Source organism: Dermacentor andersoni, chromosome 8 (assembly GCF_023375885.2).
Source record: "Dermacentor andersoni chromosome 8, qqDerAnde1_hic_scaffold, whole genome shotgun sequence".
NCBI lineage: Eukaryota > Metazoa > Arthropoda > Arachnida > Ixodida > Ixodidae > Dermacentor > Dermacentor andersoni.
The window spans coordinates 145,714,214-145,725,965 of record NC_092821.1 but is presented as its reverse complement, the minus strand read 5'-3'; the positions used below and the strand labels follow the sequence as shown (position 1 = coordinate 145,725,965).

Below are 11,752 nucleotides of genomic sequence, written 5' to 3'. Positions count from 1 at the left end.
CGACCCGCGGCAAGGCGCAGTTCGCCATTAAGGGGCCCACATACATTGCTTCGCTGGTCATCCTTCTTCACAGAGTAGAACGGCACTGATATTTTTTTCTTTCCGTCGTTCTTCGAGCGGTCCTTAGCTTGTTCTCGAGCTTCTTTGTTACCCTACTAGTTACTGCCCCGTACGTTAGCACGTCTAGAATGTAAAGGTTGTGCACTTTCCTTTTCAGCGATAGTGGTAAGTTAAATATTTGTGAAGTCTGAGTAAAAGAGGCTTGGTTACGTTATTTTATACATGTTTTGACTCTAATAACTTGGGGTCACGTCACCGGAGAATATTGGTAATCACAAACTTGTGTGACGCAAGGTATGCGATCACGTCTAGACCCCCGTGGTAATGACAGTAACGTAAAAACAGGAATGGCACATCACCTGATTTATTTAGTGAGTATAGTGCTCATTAAACGGGAGCTGAGGGCAATCCTACATCACCACACATCGTTCTGAAGGTATTCAACAATGGTGAGATTTTGCATACACTGAATTGCATTGTTTATATCGAGAGAACCAAATTGTAGGAGAGTGTGGGGTGCAGCGCGAAACGCGACAAGGGTTAAAGAAGAACGAAGACAAGCGGTTGTCCTCGTACTTCGGTGTCCCTTGTCCCGCTTCGCACTGCATCACATAATCTTATGGAAAACCCACTAATTCAAGCCATCAGCCTAAGTTACAATTTCTGGGTTTCCTAAGTCAAGCCTTTCTTATTCAACGGCTCGTATCTATTGTGCTTGTGACCTCCTTCATATGTTCGTGCAGGAACTGGATAGTTTGCGCAAGGAGCGCGGTTCTCCTGCTCCGGAATGGTTCAGAAGAGTATCCGCTTGAATCTGTCTTCGTCCCTGTAGACTGCAAAAGTAGCAGTTGTCCCCTTATACATAGAGTGCGACAACTTCGAATAGTGAAGCCTCGGGTCCAAAACGATCCGAATAGGCAGGACTATTCGAATCATATAAGATGGCTTGTACTGACTTCGGTCTAGCCGCCATGTTGGCGGACCAGGACGGCGAGAAGCTGCGTCCGTGACGGCACGTACAAATCTAGAACATTCGCATGCATACTCCGAATTTCGTGCTTTCGGTTATGTCGCTAGGAACTGAATTCGCGCAGGTGTATGTGGATAGTTCTTTTTAGGTGTTCTTCGAAGAACATCGCTTGAAAGGAACGTGCGTGTCTCAGTAATGGATGAAAACATATTCCATCAACTCTGTGTCTTTGGCCGAGTACATTGCGCAACCTCTCGTGCGCAGAGTTCGCACTAGGCATACAGCTTTTTTTCCTTCTCTGCCTAATTCACCACCAGGGCTTCGCACATTGCCTCCGAGATTTGCCGCCCGATCTCGGAGGAAATGTTTTGAATTTTTGCACTTCCCTAAACCGACAAGCGCGGCACGGAGGGCTCTGTTGACCGGCGTTTCCGCAGCGCCACCTGGGTAGGCCGTCACGCCCCATTGTACGTTGCCCGCTGCATTAAAGTGAGCAACATATGGCTCATGCGCTCCGGAAGCATTGTCTCACATGTAGCGAAATTTATTTAACGAGTTCAAGAAGTGTTACAGGGCCCATTTAGCGCGATTTCAGACACTAAGTGAATGAAGAAAAATAAACAAAGGATAAGGCATACATATTCCAAGATACGAAAGAAAAAAGCAAATGATAAGCTGCATTATTCTAGGCACATTTACGCGTATCTAAGCCATTATATTATGTCTCGGCCGTGCCTTCATCTACATGATCTGTTTGAAGTCACGATTCAGCGGCTTGGCGAGTCCTATAAACGTAGCCGTCGAACAGTACAGGAAGCAGGGACCGTCTCGAACCAGGACGCCACCGGTTGGAGCGCCAGCCCGCCTCATCCACGTGATCCGCTTCTCGATGCCGTCGGTAGAGCTTCGGTAGTGAACGTGTACACACTTTATGCGAGGCTTCAGGCTCTCGCTGAACGTCAGCATGGATTCCTCGGCGTCATTGTCCTGTAATGGCGCCGCTGACAGAAGGCACAGGTACTGCAGGCGGCCGATGCCGCAGATGTTTTGCTGGAATGAAACGATGCCCGCAGAGAATTATATTAATAAATAATTATAGGACATAGGAATTAAATAAACTAGCACACGTAATGAGGAGGGAAGGTAACCGATGATCATTAAGGGTTACGGTCTGGATTCCCAGAGAAGGGAAGCGTAGCAGGGGGCGGCAGAATATTAGGTGGGCGGATGAGAAGAAAAAGTTTGCAGGGACAACATGGCCACGATAAGCACATGACCGGGGTGGTTGGAGAAATATGGGAGAGGCCTTTGCCCTGCACTGGGCGCAGCCAGGCTGATGATGATGGTGAAATATACCTCCAAAATTTAATGAGGGCGTAAATATCTTTACCTCGCAATCAGACGGAGAAACAATTGACGCAAGGGTGTGAGTTAGAGATTTACATTCTCAATCCTTTCTTTCTGGGTTCTAAAAATTTTACAGTGCACGCCTTTGGGCTTGTTAGCTCCTGACCGTAGCAGAAATACCACGAAATAGGGGGATGTGTGTATGTCCCTTCTTTCCCGTCGTATTAATTTGCGCTGTTCAGCTCAAGGAACGATGCCACATACAAGTGCACCAGGCGAGTGGCAGAGCCTAGGACGTTTCGCCGAAGCGATTTCAGTTGCCCATATCTAACCGTTCTATGTCCGTGTCTACGGTAAATGTTATAAAGTGAAATTATCTTTTCAGAAATTGTGCTAAACACCCTAAAGAATTTGAAAGGAGGAAATAGTGTTACAGCAGAAACCTATTGTTCCGATCGGTGGCTTGTTCTGAGTGAAACAGCCAGATCTGGGAAGCAGTTTTTTTTTTTTCTTCTGCCGTTAGAGTAGTTACATTGAGCATTTATCTCAAGAAAGATACGCAATGCCTGTAAACACGACGCAGAAGTACTTTTTTTGCAAATTAGTTTTTTCGTGCTGAACAAGCAACGCACCACACAATCTGTTCGTCTTTTTCGCTTCAGATTGGAACGTGGTATCTCATGTCACAGTGGTGGGAAAACGACTGTAAATGTTTCCGCATATCGGGGTGGTGCTCACGATTACTTTGCCGATGTATTGGCTTGCTGTCGTTTCGTGCAATAAAAGAGTTGGTAGTATGTGCTTTGTCTTATCTCTACCTCCGCCATCTTTCTTGTATTTTGGGCAGTACGCCATTCACTGAGGCCTCCCCCTCCCCCAAATAAGTAAACTGAGAAATTTCATTTCCGGCGCTTTCGACACATTTAAATTACAGAGCCATGCTCGTGGCACTGAAAGCACGTAGATCAAACCCGACTCACCAGCAGACACGCCTCGCCGAAGGGCAGGGCATCGTGCCGAAGCACGAGACAACTCAGCGAGCTGTTTTTGGCGAGCAGCTGACCCAAAGACGGGTAGTCTGGGTGCGACGGATTGGGGCAGTCTGACAACCTCACCGAAAGCGCAGGACAGGTCTCGATGAGCCAAAGGGAGATACGGCCATGCACGTCACTCAGAGTCAGCCTGACAAGCGCATTGTGAAACATGGGGGTGCCGTCTTGCATTTGCGGCATGTCTTTGGGATCGAGGTAGAATTCACCTTCGCAAACAGTGCACCGAACGAAGCTGCCCCGCCTATCGATGCGCACGTCCAGTTCTTTGAATTCGGCGCAGTTCTGCGCTAGACGGCGCAGAGCTGACGGGCGGCGAAGCCCGCAGGGGGTCGCCGAGAGGGAGTGCAGATGCTCCAGCGAGCCGTCCTGGAGCAGTGCCGTCAAGTCGAGGTCGGGGCCGAAGTGGAACGCGCTTATGTTAAGCTCTACTAGTTGCTTGAGCTTGACGGAGATAAAGTCGCGAAGGCTGTCGCGGTAGGCGGTGCCAGCCGTCACGTATACACCGTCGGAGGGCTGTGCCGGTAACAGCACAAGACAAAGTTGGCTCACGTCCTCCCAGTAGTGCCCAAGGGTGGCCGCGCGAATCCATTCCGCCGTGATGCCTTCCGCGTGGTGGACGGCAACCAGGACCAGTTGTTGCTGCAAATGGAGGCGATTTGTGCACCCGACAGCGAGATCTCGGAGTAGGACACAGTTCCACATGTTGCTGGACCTCTGGTAGCTGATGTTGGCGCAGACGGCCGCGCAGCTCATGGAGTCCAGTGGTGTGGACGGCAGGCGTGGGTCGCAGGTTGGCACTTCGGAACAGAACGTGAATGTTTCCAAATTGACGCACTGTTCGAGGATGGCGTTACATTCCAGGAGCGCGTTCATGAAGTTTCCGCGCACGAAATGAACACGCAGCTGGTCCAGCTCCGGGCAGTAGCTCAGGAGCGCCGAGAGGAGCTTGAAGTTCAGGTCGCCGCTCACTTCGGCGTACATGCGGCGGAGACTGAGAGCCAGGGTGCCTGGCACTTGCGACGCGGTGTTGTGCACCTCCCTTATTTCCGAGTCCACGTCCGTCTCAGCCACGAGGGAGAACTCAACTTCCTTCAGACGCGGAAGCCGGTTTAACATTAAGTGGAGCAGGGCGCTCGGCCTGAGCGGGCAGGCGACGCACCGCAAAATGTGGAGTCCCGTACATTTGCCGATGTGCAGAGGCAATTCGTTTGGTTCGAGAAGGATGCAATTTGTGAGGTCGAGTGCGCGGATAGCCGGAACCGCTGTCATAGCTGCCAGCTTCTCGACCAGAGAAGACAGCCCTTGGTGGGCGCGTAGCGCCACCATTATTTCGGTGTCCCTGTGCCGGTGTCTCTTTAGTGGAGGGCTTCACGTTCGGCGAATTATAAAGGCTCGAGTGGCGCGGCCCAACGAACGGGGAAACGCGATGGTTCTAACCGAGCGTTACCCACGACTTTCGACGAATGCTTGTTGCACACGTGATACATTACGGGCGAGCAACGTGACGTCACGCAGTTGCGGTGGCGCTGGCGTAACATCCAATGCGTGGATAAGAAACATTCCCGCGAGATTTTCGACGGCGTGCGTTATCTGGAAGGTGCGCGAACGAGTTTTACACCTTTACTCGGCAAACATCACTGTTCAAAGCGGCGAACTGCTATGAAGAGCGGCAGAAGTGACAAAGTTGTTTGCTCTTTTCACCCTCTTCTGCTTGCCTGCTTGTTCGCAGCGTGCAGTTACACATCCATGAACCAGTGGATATGACACCCTACACGAGATAAGATGTTACCGTAGGAATGCATGTGTGGCTGCTATAGAGCGGAGCCAGCTTCAAGCGATATATCCTCTAACCTTATAGGTTAGAGGCCATAGGTTACAGGTTACACTTACAGGTTACACTTACTTATAGGTTACAGGCTACACTTTAGTGAACCCGACAGTCAGAAAATTGGGCAGAATGAACATGACGTGACCGCGTGCCCTTTTACATGAACTCGCTTCTGAGAAGTTTTGAACAACGACGGCACCCAGTGCCGTGCCGGGATATCGACGCGTCCGAACTGCACTTCCGCTTCCCGCCTGCCGTCTGCAACAGCTTGTGTTTCATGGGTCATGTCGTTATGATTAGGTTAGATGCTTGTCTTTGCCTTGTCATGATAGCCTTCCCGTTACACTGTGCACAAATCGCGACGTCACACTGCCTCTGCTCAAGTCTCAGCGCTGGCAGTAGCCCGACCAGTGAGCGTTTACATGTGCGCTGCAAATGGGTCGAACTGTGTCGATCTCGCGCCGTCGGGCCGACTCAGCCCGACCCGACGCTCGTTGAGGCCGACCGGGCATCATTTGCACGAGTTCGACAGGGCAATTCCAGCCCGACAAGCCGACTGGACCCGCTTTTGTCGGGTGCATGCAAAACGCATCGCTGTATTAACGCTTGGCAGGGGCTACAGCCGGCGCTGCATCGCGCTTGAGCGCGGTCCTTCGTTGCTTAACAAAGGACAAATTTAGAACAATGTGACACCTATAACACGATGCGTCAACTCACAAGTAATATTTTTCCTTAGAGCAAGGTGGCTATTGAACGGAAGTCACAAGAAAAGAAAAAAAGGAACTGAGGGCAACAAAATTAGACAAAAACAAAGCGAGACAGATTAAAACTTGATCAGCTGGCTGCCATCTTTAACACGTGTGTTATGGACGTTCATGTTTTTGCACAAGCGAGGCGTTCGAAAATTCTGTTTTAAGAATTTATAGTCATGGATGGGGCGTTTTCGCGTTTATCTGTGTGGTGCAGTTTTGCTGCCTTACTAATCTCTTGCTCCGTGTTATCTAGCGCGCGATATAACTTACACAGCCTTCCTGACCGTGGTTCTCGTGAGCGTGCCCCAAAATTGCATATATTAAAATAAATTTCGCTGTTTTACGCGCGGAAACCACGATACAATCATATAATCATGAGGTACCCTGTAGATGGAGGACTCTGGAATAATTTTGGCCACCTGGGTTTCTTCAACGTGCGCCCAATGCATGGTACACGAGCGTACTTCTGCATGTCGCCCCCCAATCCCCCCCCACCCCCCATCCAAATCCCGCGGCCATGGCGGCGGGATGCTGTACCGCTCCCTCGAGCGTGGAAGCTCGTATGGCAGCGCTCTTTGCTATGCGGATATTTATTAAATGCCTATGACTCACTCACTCACTCACTCACTCACTCACTCACTCACTCACTCACTCACTCACTCACTCACTCACTCACTCACTCACTCACTCACTCACTCACTCACTCACTCACTCACTCACTCACTCACTCACTCACTCACTCACTCACTCACTCACTCACTCACTCACTCACTCACTCACTCACTCACTCACTCACTCACTCACTCACTCACTCGGCGTTATTTACTTTATTCGAACTTAGAACTTTACTAAAAACCCAAACTACCTCCAGACTAGACAAGAAACTCTTTTTTTTTGCTCCCATTTCAAAACTATTTACTCCAATTTTTTTTCGCTTTTCAAAATGCGTTACTATGTATTACCAGTTGACATCACCCTTTTATATGATAGGCATCACCCATTTGGTTGCCATGATTTCTGACCTCTGAGTTAAAAAGTCACCTGCATACAACGCACACTCCTTGTAGCTTACTGGTGCATTCCACTCAACTGGTACGAAATACATCTGGTCGTGAGTCGATCGCCTGTGTAGTCGCCTCTCTCGTCATGTATTGTTTTCGTGCTCTGCTATGAGCCAAGAATCATGTGCAAGCTAGTCCAGTAGCCCGTTTTACTAATGTAATGTAGCTTCTCGTAGAGCTAAATGCCATCTCTCCTTGAAGTGAACATAGGATTAGGTATCGCACTTGACTTTGTACAGTATGGATAACGACCACGGGAAACATCCAGAATCCAATGAAGCTGAAAATGTGGGGGGAAGGTAACTGGCGGCAAAAACATTGCATAGCCGAACTATGGGTCCGAGAGTGCGCATCGTGGCCAAGAAAAAATATACAGGGTGTTTCAGCGAACACTTTCAAACATAGTTAAAAGCTGCCTGTGACAGACATCACAATTCTAGTTCGTGAGCTGGTCTACTTGAAGCGGCGGACAATACTCGCACAAAAAATTTAGATGCAAAATCCGCTAATTAATAAACATTAACTAATTAGGTTAACAATAATTACACTTTAGCACATATTGCAATTTACAAGTTCTAGCTTTGCAGTTCGCAAGGCAGATCGACTTGGAACGAATTTTCAAAATGATACGAGTTTAGAGATATAAATTCCCGAACTTTGCGGAGAAATGCATTGGCGTTCCAGTTAATTTATTAACAAAACGTCGTTTCATGCACGGAAGCACACAAGTAACTGGAACGCCAATGCATTTCTCCGCAACGTCCGGGAGTTTGTATCTCGAAAATGCTGTCGTTCTGAGGATTCGTTCCATGCGGATGCGTCTCGTGAAGTCCACTGCTAGAATTTGTAAATTGGAACACGGGTCATACTATAATTAACTAAAAAGTTAATTAGGGAATACTTGTTAATTAGTACATCTTGCTTTTCAGTTTTTTTTATGCAAGTAGTGTCCGCCGCTTCGTGTAGACCGGCTAATAATCTAGAATTGAGCTACCTACCAAAGGCAACCTTTAGAAAATTTTGAAACTGTTTGCTGAAACACCCTGTATCCCGGACACGGCGGCCGCATTTCGATGGGGCCGAAATGCGAAAACACCCGGGTACTTTGATTTAGGTGTACGTTGAAGAACCCCAGGTGGTCGGAATTTCCGGAGTCCCACACTACGGCGTGCCTCATGATCAGAAAGTGGTTTTGGCACGTAAAACCACATAATTTAATTTTAAACACCCTGTATATATATAAACGGGTTTGCTGGTGGTTACACGCGTATTTTGAAACTTGATGCTGTCTGGCGCCCATTCCGGTGTCTTGTTCCACGCGGTTTGTTTTCAAATAGACCTCGTTTGTACTGGCTCTGCGAATCGAGCTGTTCCGGGAGCAGACAGCTGAGGGCTCCCATGTAGCAGATTTTCGGGTATCGTATCGCAAACGACAGCGGCAAAAAAGGCGACGTGTGCAACGCCGGTCCTTCCAGCAGAGCTCGCATCCGGCCCAAAATAACCAAAAGAAATAGGTCGCGAACACGCTTGCCTGATCATTAAATGACTAATCATGATTTGCCCTCGGGGTACTGCTTTTTCAACCTGCCCGTTCGAAGCTTAGCGAACGCTACCTTCGCTGAGCCGACCTATAAAACATGAAATCGCTACGTACGTTTGCAACGAGATGACTGCACATTAAACTAAAACAGACATGAATAATATTGCTTATCGCCATCGTCGATCTAACTGAGCCCCCAGCAGCTTGAAGTCGCGTCCCAAAGTTATCAACTATCACTGCTTTGCGTCGACCGACCCCAATGAATGTGCATATTCAGACCCCTATATACAGTTGTAGTACATGGCGCATCAACGCTAATCGTCCACCGTTTATCTGGCCTACGCATTATATGGACTGCTCAGCTGAGCAGTCCATATAGTCCATATATATTTTTCACTTAAAGGGAAGCTGAAAGGTTTTCCAGAAAAAATGAGTGAACATCTGTACATAATGGTTTTCAACCCTCCGAATTCGAATATCGTATCGAAATTGAGCGATAGAAAGCGCAAATATATTTTATTCCGACGAAAAGTGCAGCAGCGGACACGCCCAGCTCGCGCGTCTCGTCTCCGCCTGTGATTGGTCGGGCGCCTCGTGACGTCAACACTAGTAACCGACCGCTGCCGCTACACATGAAGCGCGGTGCCAGGTAGTTTGGTGCTGTTTTTCTGAGGCGGTAATGTAAAATTTAGAGAGACTGCGTTTTTTTGAGGAGTTCGGCGTTACTCCCTACATGTACAAGCCGATTGCGAAGAGCCGGCCTCTCGAAGAAGCAAACGATGCTAGTGCGAGCAGTGCTTTCGACGCGAACGAAAGCCAAGTCTTGGGATCTCCTCGTGTTGGAAATGCTCTTTGGTGAGTATGTTTTTTGCAAAGCGATCTAGTGATCTCGCCGATCTGTCGCCGATCTAGTGAGCTCGTTTCCGGTCAAACAACTGTAGTGTTGTGTTCCTGCATGCCTCCTCGTGGAACGTAAGCGGGGATGCGATCGTCGGCATTTGTGCGCTGTCCAAAGCTGTCGGCAATCTACAAAGACGGTTTAAACGCGTGAAAAGCTTCCCGGTTCATGCAGTACGTGTAGTGACCTTCATCTGTTGACTACCACGTTGACTACCACTCACGTTGACTACCACGCAAGTTGACTACCACTCTACATACACGCAGACGCACCAACAAAGGAATGCAGGGTCGATCGAAGCAGATTACGATGGCACGCACGCAGAAACAAGCGCGGTCAGGCACGGTCGCGGACGCTGTGAAGGAACGAAACGCTAGAGTGGACGTCACAACACCGCGGTTTCCGGTCTCCGCTCGCATCGTCAGCGTCAGCAGCAGCGCGCGGCATTCGACGGGGGGCGGGGCTACAGCGCAGTTTCAACCGACGATTACGTCGCTCCTAATTGAAAAAAAAAAAAACAAATTTTACCTACATGGTTTATAAGGTTCCCGCATCCGTATATGAGCGTCTTATTGAATTCGGCAGACTCTTCAGCTTCCCTTTATTACCAACTAGGACATCGGCGATCGCCGTTTCCTTTCTGATCCACACCGCTCTCTTCCTGTCTCTTAATGTTTCGCCTAATATTCTTGGTTCCGTCGCGTGTAGTGCGGTCCTCAGCTTGTTCTCGAGCTTCCTTGTTACCCTCCATGTTTCTGCCCCATATGTTAGCACCTGTAGAATGCAATGGTTGTGTACTTTTCTTTTCAACTACAGTGGTAGGTTAAATATTTGTGGAGTCTGACATTGAGAGGCTTTTTTGCTTCATTTAATGCATGTTTTGACTGTAATAACTCAGGGTCACGTCACCTGAGAAATTGCTAATGACAAATTTGTGTGACGCAAAGTATGCGATCACGTCTAAACCACAATGATAATGACAGTAATGTTAAAGAATGGAATAATACATCTATCAGAGTATAGTGCTCATTAAATGGGAGCTTAAGGCAATGCTGCATCACCGCACATCGTTCTGAAGGTGTCCAACAATGATGAGATTGTGCATATAATAAATTGCTTTGTCTATATTGAGACAACAAATTTGAAGGAGACTGTATAGTGTAGCGCGAAGCGGGAGAAGGGACAAAGAAGAGCAAGGACAAGGGCTTGTCCTTGTTCTTCGGTGTCCCTTGTCCCTCTTCGCGCTGCATCACACAGTCTCATGGAAAGCCGACTAGCCCAAACCATCACCCTAAGTTACAATTTGTGGGTTTCCTAAGGCAAGCAATTCCTACTCAACGGCTGGTAACTGTTGTGCTAGTGACCCCCTTCAGATGTTCGTGCAGGAACTGGACCGTTTGCGCAAGGAGCGTGGTTCTCCTGCAGCAGAATGGTTCAGAAGAGTGTCCACTGGAATCTGTCTTTCGCCTTGTAGACTGCAAGAGTAGCAGTGCACTCCCCTTATACATATAGTGTTGGACAACTTCGAATAGCGAATTCTCGAATCGAATACGAAAAGAATATCAACGAGCATTCGATTCGTATATAATCGCTTGAACCGCCGTCCTGCTAAATGTGGCTACGTTGGAGCATCAGCACGGTGAGAAGTTGCGTCCGTGAGGGCGCGGGCAAATTTTGAATATTCGCATGCATACTCCGAATTTTCAGCGTTCTGGTTCTGTGGTGAAGAATTGAATTCCCTGTGGTATATATGGAAAGCTACTTTTAAGTGTTCTTTGAAGAACATCCCTGGAAAGGAACCTGCGTGTCAGAAATGGATAAAAAATCCCAGTGCCCTTCGGATCTGTGAGGAAGGATGAGCGACGGTTTTGTATGATGGCCCCTTAATTGCTAACTGCACCTCCGCAACGGGTCGGTCCACGTATGGGGAGGGCTTAACAACTTCTTCACCTCCACCGCGGGTCGGCCCGGCATTGCACTATCTTCGGTATCGACCCACGTATGCAGAGTGCTTAACGCCCGCTTCACCTCCGCCGGGGAGTTACTGGCTTCCCGCAACGACACGAAAATCCCCTTGGACGGTAGAGGTATACAGCTTCCCTGTAAAACATACTCTACCAACTCTGGTTTTTGACTGAGTACTCTGCGCAACCTCCCGTGCGGTGTGTTCGCATCGGGTATGCAACTTCGCTTCCTTTTCAACTGCATTCGCCACCAGGGCTTCGCATATAGCCTCCGAGATGT

At 48.7% G+C, this 11,752-nt stretch overlaps 1 protein-coding gene across 1 annotated transcript; it reads right to left on the bottom strand.

The window, feature by feature from the left end:
* Positions 1-1,564: 1,564 nt before the first annotated feature.
* Positions 1,565-4,871, bottom strand: LOC129384209 (uncharacterized). The gene is made up of 2 exons (XM_055069429.2): positions 3,358-4,871; positions 1,565-2,080 (listed from the first exon to the last, which is right to left on the bottom strand). Exons 1-2 carry the CDS (start codon positions 4,753-4,755, stop codon positions 1,772-1,774), a joined length of 1,707 nt encoding a protein of 568 aa, XP_054925404.2. The 5' UTR covers positions 4,756-4,871; the 3' UTR covers positions 1,565-1,771.
* Between the last annotated feature and the right edge of the window lie 6,881 nt (positions 4,872-11,752).

Coding starts and splice junctions, on each gene's coding strand:
- LOC129384209 (XM_055069429.2), bottom strand. CDS start 4,755: ATGGTGGCGCTACGCGCCCACCAAGGGCTGTCTTCTCTGGTCGAGAAG. Junction 2,081..3,357: donor TCGGCGAGGCGTGTCTGCTG/GTGAGTCGGGTT, acceptor GTTTCATTCCAG/CAAAACATCTGCGGCATCGG.